The sequence below is a fragment of the Antedon mediterranea genome, chromosome 5 (assembly GCF_964355755.1).
Source record: "Antedon mediterranea chromosome 5, ecAntMedi1.1, whole genome shotgun sequence".
NCBI lineage: Eukaryota > Metazoa > Echinodermata > Crinoidea > Comatulida > Antedonidae > Antedon > Antedon mediterranea.
The window spans coordinates 23,209,507-23,229,193 of NC_092674.1; the positions used below are offsets into that span (position 1 = coordinate 23,209,507).

Genomic DNA, 19,687 nt, shown 5'->3' on the forward strand with positions numbered 1-19,687 from the left:
GACGAAATGATTATAAATAGCGTTAACAAAGATGACAGAAGTGAGGAGTATTACTGTAAAACATGGTAATAACATCGATGATGTTATGGCAACAAAAACTACTATTACTAATGAAAAAAAAGAAGACGAAGATATAAAACAACAATTATTAGCATAAACACAAACGTTATTTTATTGCAACTTTGCTAATAATTGTGAACCCTGAAGATTGCCATTATACATATATTTATAAACAAAATCACAACTTTTTAAATAAATTAATTACATTTTTGTTGACAGGTAGTACCATAAAAAATCATTTTGGCATTTAATATACATTTTATTTTAAATCTTTGCGAATTTAAATCATATAATTACATTTGTTTGGACAGCATAATCGAGTTGAGGATGTTAGCACATTAGCACAATGTGTAATAGTGTAATAATATTACTATTACAAATAAATTATTATCTATTTTCCATTTCTATTCAAAATTCTAAGATATTCTTAAAATGAGATAATTTAACATTTGTTTAAAGATGTATTGTCCCCCAACAAGGCCATATACATGGCTGCAGTCGCGTGCTCAAAGTTTTACCAACCAACCGACCGATCAACCGACCGACATAGTGAGCTATAGAGTCGGGTTGCACGTGACTAAAACATGAAAAATAAAGATTAATAAAATCAGACTTAAAGTTAATCACTTCAATAGCAAAAAAAAAATGGAAAAAACAAATGTTTTCACTTACTTACAAAATGACAAAATAAATGGTTAAATTCAAATAATGGCTAGCAGCCAATTGACTATTTCTTGCTTTAATTTACAGATTTTTAGGTAAATATATATATTTTTCGATTTAATTTTTGGTCAAAGTGGATAACTATTAGGTGACATTAAAATAGAATAGCATGTTCAACAAAAAATTTTTAAGAATAATTTTTTTCAGGGGGACAATACATCTTTAAGCATCAGCTTATATAGCATAGTAATACAGTATATAGGAACTTAAATTTATAAACAAATATTGTACCAATCACGTCCTATGGGTGATAGGAATGTACAAACTTAGAGTAAATTGTAAATTTCTAGTCTTATGCAAAAACACAGTGTACACATGTATACAGTGGACTGTTAATTTGGAGCACTATTTAAAAGCCTTTAGAGCACAAAAACAGAAGTATTATGGTATGTTAATACAGTGTAGCATGGACATATATGGAGTTTTTTAACTTATGCCGAAATTCTGCAAAACACTGATAAATACAAGAAAATGCAATCTATGAATCAGTTACTAATTCTGTACAATCTAGTAGGCTTAGCATTTTAAACAAGGAAAGTATTGCCAGAGTGTATAAATTAAAAGTTTGTATAATAAATAATAAACTACTGTACTTTAGTTCAGTGAATGCTCATGAGCGTGCCATACAAACCCCAAATGCTCATGAGCATGCCATACAAAGACCGAATGTTCATGAGGGTGCCATACAAAGACCGAATGTTCATGAGAATGCCATAAAAAGCCCAAATGCTCATGAGCGTGCCATACAAAGACCGAATGCTCATGAGCATGCCATACAAAGCCTGAATGCTCATGAGCATGCCATACAAACCCCGAATGCTCATGAGCGTGCCATACAACGAGCAAATGCTAATGACCTGCTGGTAGGACTATAACTTTTAAACATTTAACTAACTTGTAGGCCTACAATTTACAAAATGCAGCATTTTTAATATTTCAATTATAGATTGTCCATAATACAATAGAACTCCTCCTTTTGACAAGGAATTCAAGGAATTTTCCAGAAAAAAAACAAGAAGAAATATTCTTTAACACTAGAGCCAACACCTATTCAGGGAATACCCTACTAAATGGACACATTGTTGCATCCTAAAGTGTTTTGCTAATAGGGGTTTTACTACTCTATTTGCTATGTCCAACTTTTTTAAAGATTAAAAAAATTTTAAATATATATTTTGGTTGAGGCACCACTGGAATGCAATTATTAATCTAAACTCTGTGACTGAAATGCCCCCAAACTGCTTACTTTAAACCGAAACAGCATGTAGAGGGACCATTGCATTGCCTGCTGAGCGCATCTATGCAAGCGTATTCTACAGATACGACATGGCCACCACCTACAGTACAGTGGTTGATGCTCTAGTTATATAATACCGCTATGATTCCAATATAATTACACCTGGAATTGATATTCATAAGTTTTAATGTTAATAATAGAGTTGTCGCCAAAATTACAATTTGATTGCAGCATATGCATATCCTATTTACATTGGAATGTAGAAAATGTTGGAAAGATTAAACATAAATAGAAATGAACGATATCGTCTACAAATGCAAGATAATCAACTATGCTACAGGGAAAAATTTCATTTTAAAATTTTGTTTAGCAATTATTGCTAATCAAACTGATTTTTTAGTCGAGAAACATAGTTTTGTATTGTCTTTTTTGCTACACAATTTTAGAAATGTGTAGCAATAAGGTTGTTTTGTATAGCTTTTTGCTATGCTACACTGGCGAAATTATTCCCTGTGCTATAAAAATCCTTTTCTGCTTTTTGCCTCAATTTTGAAAAAACAACTGCTGCCATTATTTAAAATATTTTGAATTTAAAGGGACCATTTACTCGTATTCGAGTGTACCGTTGAGTAGTTTTTCCGTTGAGTACTTTTTTAACGGAGTATTTTTAGCGTTGAGATTGTTCTTAACAAAAAAATGCCTACTAAAAACTCCCCAGGTAGTTTATTCAAATAAATATGGGTATGTATATATAGTATTGCAACTACTGTATTCTCATTACAGAGTAAAAAAAACCACCTTTTTTGGCGAATAATTTGGTCATAATAGGTTAGCAGTAAGTAAACAAGAGTAGTTTTTTAGCCCTAATATTGTACGTATAGCTCAGCTATTAATAAAAGCCTCTTTCATCATACGCCTCTTTTCATATTTCTTTCCTACCTACAACAGCTTTCTGGTTCACTCTCATATTTCATAGTACTTCTCGAACAGACTTTCGGCAGTAACTTAACAACAGTTTTTCACCCTCAATAAGTAATACTTTCACCTCCATTTGTTTTGTTAAACTACAAAATAAATTGTAAAGTTTTAGCGATTTTAAACTAGCATTTTATTGCATTACAGTATATGAGAATTACCTCTGTCAAGGAGTAGGTTATGTGAGCAACTAGTTTATTTGTCTGTATTTTGTGTGTTTGTCCATTTTTTTATTCTCTGTTTTTCAGTCTAAAATAGCCAAATTATGTTAAAAAAGTATGTTCAACATAGATATAAATAATCAAATAATCAGAAATACTCCATCAAATTTGGATTACATAATAATAGTTTATGCACAATTGAAAAAATCACATTTTCAGTTATTCATAACCGGAAATCATAATTAGATAATAGTTTGCCTAGGTCCCAGTATAGAACAACTGGACATTTTTGGTCAACGACCAACGTGGTACAGTCCACTGGTCCTAGGTCTTGGGAAATCGAAATACTCCATCAAATTTTGATTACATAATAAATAGTTTATGCCTGATTGAAAAAAAGAATTTTGACTAATAAGAGCACATTTCAGGCTATATTTTAAGCGTTGTATCACATTTGTGCGCATGCACTGCGCAGGGCAAAAATACATAAATCCCATGTAATTTGATTTGGCCCCTGAATCATGATTCTCAATCTGTTTTCTCTTTTCACAGCAGAGGTTCCAACTCTCTTGTCTCTCTTTACCAAAATGAATGAGTAGATCACTTACCTACTGACACACTGGAACACGGCAGCAGCATCTAGGCATTTGAGGAGCTTAGCACGATTGCGTTTTAGAATGGTAGCACTGAGGAACAGCTCAAAAGTAAAGTCTTTGTTCATGTTTGCACAATTATTGCGTTCTTTACCTATCAAGAAAACAAGTAATTAAGTTCGTTACTATGATAGTATTTAGTTTCAGACATTTAAATTTTAAAATTATGAATAAGAGGATTTATGAAAGCACAGCACATATCTTAAAATATGCATCCTCCATGTATGTATTTAATGTGTTGTATGTGGAAGATAAAGAACAACTGAATTGAACAAGTGACGGTGCTATAACTTAAATAAATAAATTTTTATTAAATCAAACTAATACGTAATAGAGGGTGCTATTAATCTAATGCGTAAGCATCTATAATAGACAATGGGTACTGTATGGCAGGTGTTTTCTCTGCATAATAAAAAGGAAAATGTGTTGGGCAACATCTTTTTACACATTTAGTTAAACTACTGTCCCCCAATAAATATTAAATATATATTTTTTCCCAAAACAATTTGAATAAATTACACCTTAGCAAGAGGCTGACTGGAAATATCAGGAGAAATACTTTAGAGATTTTGTTGTACAAATTTCGCTATTTTTACATCAAACTTCAAATTCTATTTCTTTAAGGGGCAATTTCAAGTATTTATTTATACTTATAATTTAAAAGATAATTTATGAAAATTCTAATAAAAATGAGAAATAATGTATTGACTGTTTTGGAAAAACCCCTTAAACTTAAAATTCAATTTTTTATAGCACTTTTGCAAGTATTTATAATACATAATAATTATGAATATTCTGATAAAAATTTCTACAAATGAAAACTACTGTTTGTCTACTTTACCCGCTGATCGCTGGAAGTCTTTGGCAATTTCTTGCTGGCACACACGTTCTGCCTCCAAGGAAGACAACTCCAAATGGTGACTGCTGATGATTTCAAACAAGTAGACAGCATCATCAAATTTAAACTCTCTCTTGAATGATAGTAGTAGCCACCTATGTAAAAGACACATTATAAAATAAGTACAATTACAGTAAAACCCTTTGGAACATTCTATTAAGGGGACACTGAACACTGAAATGAAAAAGGAGCAATGCTACAATCAACCTCTATTCAGGGGACACCTTATTGGTCTGAGGGTGTACCCCTAATAGGAGATCTACTGTATATAAAATTATATACTGTAATAGTCTTCAGTTTGATTGAGGATTGAGAAATTTAAGCCCTCTATGGTACAGCATCAATAGAAAACTTTCAATTTGTGATGACTGACCTAGGTCAGGTCATTTGATGTGTCATCGGCCGTCACCTGCACCTTGAAATCATCAAACCTGTATTGAGGTTGACTGACGAAATATCGGCATAGTTGGAGAAGCTTGTATTAATTGTAACATATAAGTCGACAGCGCATTGAGGACATTGTTCGGGGAATGCACTATACAAATACATTAACATTATATAGTGAACCTGTGCATTCATGCAGTGGATCCAGATATTGAGGGGAAGAAGGCGAGTAGATATCAAAATTAAAATATGCATAAATACTAATACTATACCTGTGGCAAAACATGAGATCCCCCACTTCTAGAGAGTCGAGATGTTGCATTAATTCTAAATCTATCTCAGTTAAAAGATCTCTTAACAAATCTGAAATAAAAAAAATATATATTAAAATTATTAATTGAAATATGAATACCATTAGGAATTAAAATTAAAATTCTTTATTGCAACCAGGGAAAAGCAAAATTACAATTTCACTCTTAATGTAATATGTAATTTCACTCTTCATTGTTGCAACAGTTTTAAGCATTGTAGAATTATTAGATGGAGCACTTTTAAGCCACTTAAGTTTTCAAAATGTTCACTACAGCCAGTTAACTATTAACTAAATTTTAATTTCCTTGATGTCAAGCAAATACACTAGTGGAGTTGCAATTATGATATAAATTGGGAGATATTTCAAGATAATCATACATTGAAATGTCTTAATTGTTTCATCTGGATTGATTTTTGCCGATCTTAGAAGTTGTTCCATTCATCATCATCATCATAAGACATGACCACTCAGAACTATCAAACTATAATATGCCCAAATATGGTATTGATATGACATCATCATGTCCATATATGGGAACATCAAATTTTTTTTGTAACATAAAGTTTGTTAGTGTAGACAGAGCTTTAATTACACACGTTTTAAAGAAAAAATGTCCTATATAGTATTATTGAGTGTATTGTTGAACAAAGAGGTTATTTCATTAATCAAAAGCAAGATTTTTAAGTCTAGAATGCCGACTCAAATTCATAGGCAAAGGGTTAGAGTTCGCACATGCTACCCGCTCAGCCATGACAACCCCTCACAGCCCCTCATTCTCATAGCACAACAGTTAATTTTTAAAGGTTCTTGACCTTACCTAACTTTCTGGTCATACCCGATTCTAAGAAATCTGTATAGACGTTTTCTAAGTAGAGCGTAAAACACCAGTACGCCTCGACTTCATCCTGCAGCACTACTAGAAATCGACTGAGAATGTCGTTCATTCCTTGAGCATAAGTTACATCTAAAATTGAAAATCAAGAAGATAATCAAATCTTTCTATGGAAAGCAAAATCTGCCAAAATACAATTACAAATACACAAGGTACTATTACAAACACACCACATACTGTAACAAACACACAGTGTACTCATAGAAAAAGACCACCAAAGACAAGCACAAAAAAGAACAACATGTTTCTACGAGTTTGTTCGTAATAGTATGTTTTTGTATGTTGTATTTGTATTAGTGCATTGTGTTTGTAGTATGTTTTTGTATATGTTTGTATAGTATTAGTTGTTGAAATTTTTGTTGGCTTTGGCTTTCCATAGTAATCTTCCCCAAAACATGAAAAATAAAGATAAAATCAAACATCATTATGGCAGTCTCAGATATTGATCATCAATCACAATCATGTAAAATAACAAAAAGGTTCCAAACTAGAAAAAAACACATGAACTCTATGTAACAAAAGATCCACAAACGGTCAGAGAATAAACGAAAAGAAAATTCAGGAAGTCAAGTAAATGTTATTCCTGATATTAAATTTCTAATGTTTATTTTACAATATAAACACTTATATAACAGTACAACCCATTTATTTCATAAAACATTTGGTTGTTGATTTTGTATCTTGTGGTATTGGCAATTTTGTTCATACAATGTAAGAGTATATTCAATTAAATGGTTCTATTCAATGGTTAGCAGTGATGTAATGGCTATGAGCGCTCACTGGCTAAACCTAGGGGCCTCAGAGCATGAGCAGCCCAATGCTCAGCATTGGAGGGCCCTTAGGAGTGTTAAATCAGGGGCCTTTACCATGTGTGTTACACCACTGATGGCTAGCTTGTTGGGCCAAACAATAGGCTGATAAATAATGTAACACCGAAAATCAAGCTGTAGAGTGAAGAGTATATAATTGCTCTGTACCGTATGCAAAATATGAGCCCTGTCTTTTTTACATGACCTCTTGTTTTCTGGCATGTCACGTCATCTTAAAAAATATATCAACTATTCACATTATACACATACCTGGATGGAAGACAGCAAACGTAATGAGAATGTCACGAAGAAGGACAAGGTTTGGGTTCTGGTCACCTCTAAACAAATATTACAATAAATCAATTTAAAATCAAGATGTTTATTAAGATTAAATTGGCTCTGTTTGACAAAAAAAGTATGATGTGCCCAAATATGGTAGTAATATGAAATCATCATGTCCATATATAGGCACATCGCATTTTGTTGTCACATAAATGTTGATAGCATACACAGAGCTTAAGAAATGTTAGATTTTGAGATGTGATGAAAAATAAAGATTAATAAAATCAGACTTTGACAAGGCCATTTTGCAGTTTTGATAAAGTTGTTGCAGTTACATTTTTGGTTTTAAACTACAGTTTTTAATGTACATAATTTTGTTATCAAGCTGGGATTTGACATTATAACAAAATATTTGTTGGATAGTTCTTTTTTCCCCTCATTTTTATTTTAGGCAAGCCAAGATATGACCACTGTAATTTACATTATATTGGAAAATAAAAGAAATCTGTATCATTGATCACATTTTAGATGAAAGTGAATAACTGTTAATTATGTAACATTAAAATGTCCTATTCAACAATTATTTTTTTCAGGTGGACAATATCTTTAAACAAACATACGCAAATAGTGGATGGTCTCTGTCTGTCCGTGGTACGTCTTTGTCGATGATTCGTATGTACTTTTTCATTAACTTATCAGAATTGCTGAGTGGCTGTCTATTTGCATAAATATCTCCTTGGAATTTTAATACTTCTTTGTGTGTTTCATCTATTTGTACATTATCTGAAATTATTGAAAAAAATACCAGTTTTTATATATTTTTACTAGTACTTTTAATTATTCAAGAATGACATTTTGAGTTGAATGAGCAGAGTATTTTCATGAGTTGACAGAAAGACTGTTGTCAATGTACCCAGTGAAAAGTTTTTAACAATGAAAATATTCTCCCTATTTAATGAAAATAACCCATTCACTATTGGTTTTATAACATGCCTATGTTCTACTGTATAGTAAAAATTGTTTTCAATTAATCAGCTATTTTATCTAGAACTAAGATTGATGGGAGAAAATGGAACAGTTTTGAACAGTCTTACCATCAATGTTGACCTAACTTAGTCTAGGCATAACCAGGTCTAGACCTAACTGGTCTAAACCTAGCTACTGCAGACTGCCACTTACTGTATGTGACACAGTGTGCGAGTGTTTGCACATCAAATCAAAGTTTACCAAAATCCATAATGTATTTCATCTTCATTGTTTATGAGTTCCCACAATCATCATGTTGATTATCATCGAATGGTGTGATGGCAGTATCCACAGCTGGTTTAATGCCTGACCCAATGTATTTTACAGAGAGACTTGACAATACTTACTGCAATTTTGTCTGTCTGTCTGTAGTGACATGTAGTTTTTATGCATGTCGATCTCGTCTTCGGATCCTGGCGGACTCAAGAGCGTCAACACTTTCTTCCATCTTTCCTTCAACGCTTGATATTTAAAATAATATTCTAGTTTCATTGTTTCTCGTTCTCTGTGAAAATAAAATGTATTGCGTTACTACTGTATACTATATTTAATAACGATGGTCAATTCACAAAAGTGCTATTACCTTTAGCATCCATACTTTACCTTCTTGTTGACTGGAAAGGATAAAGTCCAAAAAGAAACTTCCAAACTTCACTTCTTATTTCTTTTTCAACTCCACCTATATAAAAGATTATAAAATCTGTTAAAAATTTTATTTATATTTTCTGAAAGGATTTAAACATAAATTTTACAAAATTGTACATAGCGCTCCTCATTTATTTGATCAAACAAAATTTGTTAAATGACACATTTTTAATATATGAATTTATGGTCCTCCAAAAAATGTCTATAGATCAGTAGTATGACTATAGTAATTTAAAAAAGTATCTCTAAAAACTCACCACGGAATACTGCTTCTCTTAATAAATGTTCGTCGACTAGCCGACCATCTGTATCTAAATATGACTCGAATGTCTCCTTGTCCAAAGGATCTGTTCTTAGAGTTCCTTGATCCTCTGAGACAGATCTTTGCCATCTTTCAGGAAGAATCTGCTCATAAGAACTATCAAAACTAGTTGATCTATACACAAAGACAAATTCCTCATCTTTTTCTCGACTCTCAGACATTTTCTTGTTGTTGTTATTGTTTCGAAACAAATTTCTACCCAGCTTGGCCATTTAATACAAAACGATAAGTTGCTTTGTCAAATAGGCCTAGCCTTGGTCCCGTGACCACTCTTTATGATGGTTCTTCAGCTAGCGCCAGACCTGTTGCTCCGCGTGTTGTGGACAGTCAATCAATCAACCCTTTCTACTCTTCGGCCTACTATAAACTAGTTTACTATACTAGCCTCTAGCTAGGCCTCCTAGCTAGACACTTTAATTATTAGAAAAAGGTGAAGTTAAACTGGAAAAAAAAACACTACAAATGAATAATCTTTGTTCGTCAATCTTTATAACAGCATGTGTTAGAATGACTCAGACAATACCTGCTGACACACTACAGGTTTTAATCAAAGCACGTCCGCTCCATTACGTCCACCACCATCGTCGCCGATATTCGCGAAATAAAAACAAACTGCGTAAAAACAAGGCTAGAGGGCGCTACATAATGAAAGTCTAAACTTTAAATTAAAGGTGAGCTCCGGGTTTAAACCAGATAACCCCATTTATCTTGAAATCTAGTTTTCTTATTGAAGAGATGATGTTGACAAGCAAGTATTATTTTTTAGACTAAAATGATGACTCGTGCGTTTTTATCGCGTTTTTTATAGCACAAGTGATAAACTAAATCCTATTTATTATCACAGCCTGTGCGCAACTACAACCAAAATGGGTATACTAGCGCACAGTGCTAAACTAAATCCTATTTATTATCCCTGTGCGCAAGTAAACCAAAATAGGTATGGTAGCGCAGAGTGCTAAACTAAATTTAGTTAGTAGCGCACAGTGCAACACTAAATCCTATTTATTATCACTCTGCTCTCAAGTACAACCGAAATAGGTATAGTAGCGCACAGTGCTAAACTAAATCCTATTTATCATCACCGTGCCCAAGTACAACCAAAATGGGTATAGTTAGTAGCGCACAGTGCTAACTATATCCTATTATCATCACCGTGCTCAAGTACAACCAAAATGGGTATAGTAGCGCACAGTGCTAAACTATATCCTATTTATTATCACTGTGCTCAAAGTACAACCAAAATTGGTATCGTTACCGGGTAATTTTATTATAGAAAATAAGTATACGTAAAGGTAAAACGTACTGTACTCACGGTCGGGTCAAGGTATTAATCTCAGAGGAGTGTGACTGGTTGCTTTCATGGGTGCTAAAATTGCGGGACTGATCTGTACTGTATGAACAGTTTGAAAAATAGAACTGCTAGGTACGGTCCCCGGAAAATGCATGTACAGTATACTACTTGGAAATATGAAACGAAAATTATAAATATCCATGACCTATGACCCTATGGATGGTTGGGGCTGAGCTAAAAACATTTTGAAACTCTCGGAGCTAGCTGCACTTATAGGCCTACTTTGAAATGTCAGGAGTACAGTAGATAGAGGCCTAAAAATAAATAGATCAGTCGGTTAAATCAGTTTATTTATTATCAGTTAATCAGTTTATGACATGAATGAAACGTCTATTTTAGGTACCCCTTGGTACCAGAGGGGTAATTGTCAATTAAAAAATCCGACGGGGGGATCTCCCGTAGAGTCCCCGCAACGCCAACACCAAACCTCACCCATCCTCATTACGGTACGCGAAAAAAGGAAAGATATGATAAGGGCCGGTTCTCAATTTCAATTCAAGGAAGGTTGCCTTGTGTCTTCAAGTTCAATAAACATTTATTTTAAAATGGTCAATTTTTTCATACACAAACTATATTATAACAATACACAATAATCAACAATTTATATAAAACCATTCTAGGGATCAAAATTAGAAGTTAAACTTGTCTCACAATGACCCCCAAAAATAAAAAAGAAGAGAAGAGAACATAACGGTACCACCATTAACACAACACATAAAACGCATACAATTATTTAAAAAGTACAACATATTTAGTAGTCATTTGTCTTCCGATTAAAGAGTTGTAAATTCCTCTCAGCTCTCCAGTTGATGATTTTTATGGATTTAATGTTATAGCCTGGCTTAGACATTATAAAATTTTATCTCTTTATTTTATTCAAAGCTTTGAAAAAAATGAAAAAAGAGATAATTTTTTTAAAAAGATGAATCACCCCTAGACTTGCCCCAAGTCTGTATTGTTTTTTTTTTTATTTATTTGTTTTTATTTCGACCGCGATTTTTATCCAAACTCAAGTAATACACGTATGAAACGCCATATGTGCAAAAATATTTATATTTTTACTAATACAGTATTAAGAAAAAACTCCGTCTGGAGCCCAGACTAAATCACCCCCTCAGTGTCCGGCCCATGCGATCATTCAGTCATCGCCATCATTCGCCCCGTCGCGATATCTAATTCTGGGTTTTTACCTTGAATAGTAGAAATGAATACGATATAAAACGGAATGACGGACATTAAATTATAATTAAGAGGTAGTGATACTTTCTTTTGTTTTTATGATTTAAATCTAATTGGTAAACTAGTAGCAAATATATTCTAAGAAACAAATAAAACTCGTTTTCTTGACCTTCCCTTTTGAAGGGCTAGGCCTACCTTGGCACCTGTCGTTGCGTCCGAACCGTGCTATAATCACATATTATGTGGTTATATACTGTACGATCCGTCATATACGTCCTACCAATCCTAGGCCCGGCCTAGCTAGTAGGCCTAGGCCTATCCTAAACTTGTTATTTATTGATTGAGTCATTGAGGCCCTCCATATTTATATTATTATAAGTATAATATATATAACTTAGGCCTAAGAAAATTATTATAGTTTAGTTACCCACTACTGTAGCCCTAGGGCTAACTGACATGCATTCTAATCTAGCTAGGCCTAGGGTCTATATATTGTTATAGTCCAAAGGTTTTGACAACGTTTTTAATGTTGCACATGCACCTATAGACTATGGTTTATTCAATGCTTTTCTAATCGTACAGTACAATAAAACATATCTTAATAATAATAATGAACGAATGAACTGAAATGAATCATGACAGAGTATTCCCGCTAGAATCTGCGCCAGCGGGATATAGATTGATTATTAATATGATTGAAATTATTTTCTTTTTTATTAAGATGTGTACTGGAAGATAGAGCAACATGAGTGTAGGCCTAATCCAGAGTAAGGCTATCTTGCATACGCAGCAACGATTAGATTCAAAATGGTTGAAAACTGATATTCAGGTACTGTACATACCAATACCATATTTATTTGAATAAAAATATAGTATAGTAAAGTATTTTTCCACTAAAAAAGTAATTTTTAAACATTATTTTTACCATTTTAATGTCACATAATAGTTATTCACTTTGACCAAACAATTAGATCTGAAAACATTATTTACATGAAAAAAAATGTAATTTATAGCCAAAAATAGGCAATACGTTTTTGATTAAATTATTAAATATTTAGTCTTTTTATGAGTGAAAGTTTTGTTTGATTCTTTCCATGCATAAAGGCACGGTTCCGGTCCAGTGCCGGAAAAACCAATCAAAGGTCAATGTTTCCTTTGCACGCGGCTATGCGCATAATGACTGGCGCATAGCTGTGTGGAGCGTCGTGAAAACGAAACATTGATGTTCGCTTCGTTGGACCGGAACAGGTGTGAAAGACCCATAAGTGATTGAATAACTTGATTTAAAACATGGCTTGTTCAAAGATTTTATTAATCTTCATTTCTATTGTTTTTTGGAAACAATACATCTTTAACATCTTTGTGTAAACACACAGAACTTGGGTTGGTTCCCACATGGTTCCCACTCATCAGCCTTATTGTTTCGTGATAGGCCAATTGCCATGCTGGTTTTGTCTGTGTTTTTCCTTTGGAAATTATTTCTTCACTAAGCTTTATTTTATTATAGTATTTTCTTCATTTTCCATTCCACTATTTTTCTTGGAACTCTGTTTTTTTTTGCATGTCACATTAAAATGCTTAGGTAATTACTATTTTAGGTCTTCAACCCTGTACAAGCTTTTAGCTTTTTGTTGTTGATCCTTTTCATCTTTTATGCATTTTATTTTTTTTGATGAATAAAATAAAATGAAAAATAGCATTTTGGTCTTATCATTGATCAAGGGCTTCTCTCGTCCAGTGCCCACCTTGACCAAAAGAAAGTCATAGGCCAATACATCCGAGACAGATACGAGATGCATCTGCTGTCATAAGAGTCAGCAGTGCTGATTTCAAACGCCTAAAGAGACCCCAGCTCCATATACAGCACCTTATAATCCTCTAACCAGGCCCATGGTTGCCTAACTTCGTTGATCTGATAAGAACCATGTTTCAATGTGGTAAAGCCGTATAGAGATTATCATATAAATAATAATAACAATTAATACCTCTATGTTACTACAGAAGCCATCCACTTGCTCCTCCCACCTCTCTGATTTCATTATATACTTTCTTTAATTCCACAGCTTGTATTTTCTATTGATGGTTTAAGTCGGCTATGGAATGAATTAGTGAAAGATGGAGAAGTTATCACTGACAATACAGAAGTAATATTAAACTCGACAGGGGTACCGTGTAAAAAAGGTATGTTAAAAGAATTGTTAGGATAAAGTTAACTTTGTTTTCAAAACAATTTCAAAATTCAAATAATACCCTTTTCACACCTGCAAAAAGTAACAACTTGTAACCAGGTTTGCATATTAATGTGAAGACAATTTCAAGGAAAATCTCCAAAGATTTCACAGGTCCGTTGAAAAACACGATGAGAGGCCTGTTTTGAGATGTCTTGAGATGTTGCTGTGTGCATGAATGAGACCAATTTGATAGTAATCAAATAATGTAGCTCGCAACTATGCTTTCTCTCAAGATTTCTCACTGTTCACGTATGCGTGAATAAGCATGTAATAAATCCTGGTTACAACTTGTCACAAGTAAGTTACAATTTATGCTGATGTGAATAGGGTATTCGGTACACACCATATGACACTATAATAAGATAGAATTGGAAGTCTGTTTGTTATTCTTCTAAAAAAAGCTGTTTGGTAAAGAACAACAACAATATCAAGAAGTTAACGCTTATCAAAGTTTATTACTAGTGGTTTGATATGGGTATTCTTTGATACAATACAATTTTTCAAATTTTCTAGGGCTAGACTAGGGACTAGAGACTTTGCTTTTTTTTTTAATTTTGGAAATGTTTATGTTTATTCCATCGATATATAGATTGGTTTAGAGGGCGGACTCTAATGTTATCGCCATTAGAAAAATAATTCTTCATGGATAGGAAACCAACAAGATGGCGGCTGCAATTTGATATGCAGTCATGCACTATTACGCCTGTTTATGAATTTATCTTCAATTTTTATTATTAAATTATTAATTTCTGATAGGTGAAAGTGGAAAGTACTACTGTGGTCTACGTTTACTGCCTTGTAGCTGCTGCAATTCCATTTGCGGTCCAACCAATGGCTGTAACTGTCCTTTTTGTCAGGACCTCGATCAGGAAGAGAAAGAACGTAAAGAAGAACAGAACAAGCTTCCATCACCCGCTGTGTCTTTTACAGAATCCTGGACATGGGGACGGCAACCAGGTAGGTGACGCACAAAAACAGGAGTCTCATGGTTAATGCCGCGCTAATGTTTCAGAATCATTGAATGGAGTTCTTGTCAAATACTGGGCGACCATGTCTTTAAAAAGTTATATCTCGGATTCAATAACTATAATTTAAATTTGTCTTGAAGTCATTGTTTTTTTTGGGGTTTAAATTGAACTTTTTTTATAAGCGAAATATTTTAATGTCGCATAATAGTTATTCACTTTGACCAAAAACTGGATTAAAGAAAAAATTATTTACCTGAAAAAATGTAATTTAAAACAAAAAATACTTGAATTGTCTGTCAGTGTCAGACAATGGTTTTTGGTTAAAATTAAATGTTTCTTTTGTCTTTTTATACATACGTATGCTTCTTTTTACAGATTGAATAACTTATTAAAACTGCAAAATGGTCTATTTAAAGTCTGATTTTATTAATCTTCATTTTTCATGTTTTGGGGGGACAATACATCTTTAAGTAGAACTACAACTAGCCTATTCAAAGTTTGATTTTATTCATCTTTATTTTTTCTTTGGGTGATCTGACAATACATACATCTTTATTTATATTATAAATTACTCATCCATTACTACCAGATCCTCAAAACTAGTCTTTATTGTCTTTTTTTAGATTCAAGTCAGCTAAAAGAATGTTTATCATCATTATTATATGAGCAGCATCAGTTAGCGTGCCAAGCTGCCCTCACCACGATCTCTTCCATTCATTTACATCAACGCCTGATGGTTCTCAAGAGGTACTTTATCGCCCTCTCTCGACACAATCCAGACCAGATCACGGTTGCTGTAAACATGGTTCAGTCAACGACAACATCTAAGCACATTAAACTGTAAGTTGCCTTAAGCTTTGTCTACACTACAAAAAATATATGCTCACATCACATTTGTTTGTCACATAAAGTTTGATAGTGTAGACAGAGCTTTATATAAATAAGTAAATAAAGCCCCAGTGGTCTAATGGCTAGGACATCTGTATATTAAGCAGAAGGTTCCAGATTCTAATCTCTGTTTGGGCAACTTTTTCTCATTTTCACCATCTTATCGTTTAAAAAAATGTACTTCTATACAGTATAAACAATTGATTAATTAATTTAGAGGGCTTCCGATTTACGACAACCTAGGAACAAGTTAGGTCATTTCAATTAATTTTGCGCTTGTAAGGGAGTTGAAACATTCTTCCTTGCTCTAACAGTTTTTTTGCACAATTTTGGTGGTGTTTAGGTTGACGACTGGCGACACATCAATGTATATGTTGTCGTTTGTCGCAAATCAAAACCTCCCAGGCCTTGTCTGTTGAACTGTGCAAGTGCATTCATTCGCCTAACAAACTCCAAAGTGCCCTTGAGATGTGCCATTTACAGCACACTTAAAATTAATAATCTACACACCAAGACACAAACAGCACACAAACTCCTAAAATGCCTTTGAGGTATGCCATTTACATGGCTTCAAATTAGTAAATCTTCACACCAAGATAAGAAAAAGCACACCTACAGCAGTCCTGAATTTGTAGAGGAGGACAATTTGTAGCACATCTGCAATTGCCAAAAGACAATGCCTAACCTCTTATTAAAAAAAGGTAGTTATAATAATAGTAAATGCTTGTTTGCTCTGTGAAAACAAAATTACAGTTTAGAATAGCAAGATAAGATTTTGTGTTTTTTTTTAAATTTAGACCTAAAAAGATAACCGAGAAGGCCACTACTTCCCTGGCTAGAGTAGGAGCAAGGACAGCATTATCATTTGCTTTCGCCTTCTTACGACGAGCATGGAGATCAGGAGAGGATTCGGACCTATGCTCTGAGTTACTGCATGATGCTCTTGAGGCTCTCCAGTCTCTACCAGAAGCCACGCTGTTTGATGATTCATCTATGTCAAGTGTGTGGTCTGAAGTCGTGGAGAAGGCTACCGAATTCTTGAAAAGTGTTGTTGTTGGGTTAGTAACTTTATTGGTTTAATTTTTAGAAAAGCAGAGGTGGCATGCATAGATAGTGACATAAGCTTATTGTTTTTATATTTTTTGTCACTCCATTCGTACAGTCACAGTTAAGGAATTCAGAATGACTTTCTTGCCATTTTTTTGTTGATGCCATACTCAAAACAAACATTCAAATTTGTGAATTTTCTCATACCTCTTTATAATCAAGACATATTGTTTAGCACAGATCCAATATCTGTGTAAATACTTTATTTGTCACTTTTATAACATTTGTAACATAATATAGAAATGTCATTAACAAATGTAACAAAAAATACCAAATAAATCAGCTTTCGCTATTCAAGTTTTGGCATCTAACATAAAATAATTAACGCAATTGTGATTGTAAAGTTAAATTAAATAAGTTTAAATATAATAAAGAAAATCATTTTGTTCTACTCCAATTTTTTAAGTTTAAAGAGTTTCTTTATTGATACCAAAAAATAACAAAAATATAACTTGGCTAAAATTGCCAATTACTAATTACTGCCTAGTGTCCCAATAGGTGACAATTCTTGCGTAAACATACACATGCCGTGCCATACACACACAATGCAAGGATTTGAACTTAAGCCCCTGGTATTTTTAAGCAAAGACCTCCACTAACATGTAAATTTAATTTCTTTCCCATCAGTGATCTGAACGCCTGTGCCAGTGCAAAAGGAAATGACATCATCCCAGTGTACGACCAACACATGGCACTAGCTCTACTGCTAGAGCTAGCTATACAAAGAGGCACAATGACGCACCTTCTTGATGCTGTCTTACTCCTTCTAAGGCTCTGGGACAGCGGTGGGCAAGAGCCTGACAATAGAAGCAGTTCAAGGGGGACAACTGCACCCTTAGTACCCCTACTCAGACGGTTCCAGGCCATCCCAAGTCCTAAGAATAAATTTGTTGATCTTGTCAAAAGAAATGTAAGTAAAATAATATTGTTACTACCAGTTTTTTTCATATACATTCATTGTATTGTTTATCATTGATAGAAATTAATAAATGTAAATGTTAAATTACTAAATAGTACATAAAAGTTAAACAGAACCATGATCAAAGCAGTCTGTCCTGTACCTCAACATATGGCGTTATCTATCCAGTATAAAGGAAAATTCTGTAATACAGTGTCACAGTATCATGTGAGGCAGGCGTACATTATGTTTATGTTAGTTTAGGCCTATGGCCTATAATACAAGTGTCACATGTGATACATATGTGACACTGTAATTTGCAAAATATAACATTTTCAGTATTTATTTTATGACCCTGACAAGTACTAAGTATACAGTAGAACCCCTTCTGTGAGACATCCCTATTTAAGGACACCCTAACACGTGAACACTTTTGACAGGCAATATATGTTTTAACACTATGACCAACCCCTATTCAGGGGACACCCCCTTCATTAAGTGGAAAGAGGCACTATATGTCAACAGATGATTCTTGGTTCTTTCTCAATGACGGTTCTCACATAATTCTTTGTATTTCTATTTTTGTATTGTATGTATGTTTCAAATGGACAGTTTGTCTGGAAAAAAGTTGAATTGAATTTTGTTGGGCCCTAAACGTATCTTTTAATAGAAGTTCTACTGTATATTCTGTGAATTTATTCTCAATTTAATTATTAGTTCACAAGCGGAGGAATCGTTAGCCCAACGGAATGCTTTCTTCGGTACTTAACAATCCCAGATGATGATGATGCTTCCGTGGATCTACGCCAAGCTGCTGTCATCATCATGTCACACCTTGACCGACTCTGTATGGCATATGCACCACCACCACAAAACCAAAGGGTAAGGCTTGAAATAACATCCTCACAGCCATTGATACTGTAGTAATTAATTAACATACTTTAAGCTCTGTCTACACTATCAAACTAGTTTGACAAAAAAGTGTGATGTGCCCAAATATGGTAATGATATGCCAAAATATGGTAGTGATATGACATCATGTCCATATATTGGCACATCACATTTTTTAGTCGCATAAAGTTTGATACAGTAGTGTAGACAGAGCTTCACAAACACACCATTGTCATTGGTAATTAAGCTTGTAAGAAGATTCTTTTATTTGTTGTTTAGGTGTCTAGTAAAAGTCTCAAATTTTCATTAACTTTGACCTAGTAAATATCGTTTTGAATAATACATTCTCTCTTAAAAAATTTGTATATATTTTACACTCACAATGTTTTTACCTTTCTTCCTGTACTCAAGGTATTTAAGCTGAGATAACGATCTTGCATTTTGAAATATAACTATAATAATAGTAACACTCACTTATCATGCAATTTAATTGAACGTAGTTTCTTGTTGATTTTCTGTTGTAGACCCTTAGCCAAGCCGGCAACCAAGAAATATATGGCCTAGGAGCAGTGAAAGGGATAGGGCCATCTGATCAGCCCAAGCTAATGGAGAGTATTACAGACCTTGGCATTATACAGATGTGCTGCACTGAACGAAGCCTACTTCTGCTCAGCAGAATTGGAAAACTTTATGAACAAATAACAAATGGAGACTCAAAAGTAAGTGGTTGTACGAATGCAAAGTCTTAGTATAAAGCTCTGTCTACACTATCAAACTAGTTTGACAAAAAAAGT

The 19,687-nt window shown here is 33.6% G+C and overlaps 2 protein-coding genes across 2 annotated transcripts in view; one reads left to right on the top strand and one right to left on the bottom strand.

Annotated features, from left to right (window-relative positions):
* Positions 1-2,536: 2,536 nt before the first annotated feature.
* Positions 2,537-10,055, bottom strand: LOC140049638 (TBC1 domain family member 15-like). The gene is made up of 10 exons (XM_072094580.1): positions 9,316-10,055; positions 9,017-9,092; positions 8,761-8,918; positions 8,008-8,170; positions 7,376-7,443; positions 6,222-6,368; positions 5,364-5,454; positions 4,651-4,802; positions 3,765-3,903; positions 2,537-3,084 (listed from the first exon to the last, which is right to left on the bottom strand). Exons 1-10 carry the CDS (start codon positions 9,590-9,592, stop codon positions 2,991-2,993), a joined length of 1,365 nt encoding a protein of 454 aa, XP_071950681.1. The 5' UTR covers positions 9,593-10,055; the 3' UTR covers positions 2,537-2,990.
* Positions 10,056-11,896: 1,841 nt separating this feature from the next.
* Positions 11,897-19,687, top strand: part of LOC140049645 (E3 ubiquitin-protein ligase HERC2-like) — a 55,478-nt gene continuing 47,687 nt past the window's right edge. Inside the window, exons 1-9 of the mRNA XM_072094590.1 lie at positions 11,897-11,984; positions 12,632-12,739; positions 13,974-14,091; positions 14,898-15,098; positions 15,733-15,949; positions 16,795-17,055; positions 17,732-18,002; positions 18,720-18,884; positions 19,418-19,612. Coding sequence (XP_071950691.1) covers positions 12,656-12,739; positions 13,974-14,091; positions 14,898-15,098; positions 15,733-15,949; positions 16,795-17,055; positions 17,732-18,002; positions 18,720-18,884; positions 19,418-19,612 — 1,512 coding nt within the window. The 5' untranslated portion in view covers positions 11,897-11,984; positions 12,632-12,655. The remainder of the gene's footprint in view (positions 11,985-12,631; positions 12,740-13,973; positions 14,092-14,897; positions 15,099-15,732; positions 15,950-16,794; positions 17,056-17,731; positions 18,003-18,719; positions 18,885-19,417; positions 19,613-19,687) is intronic.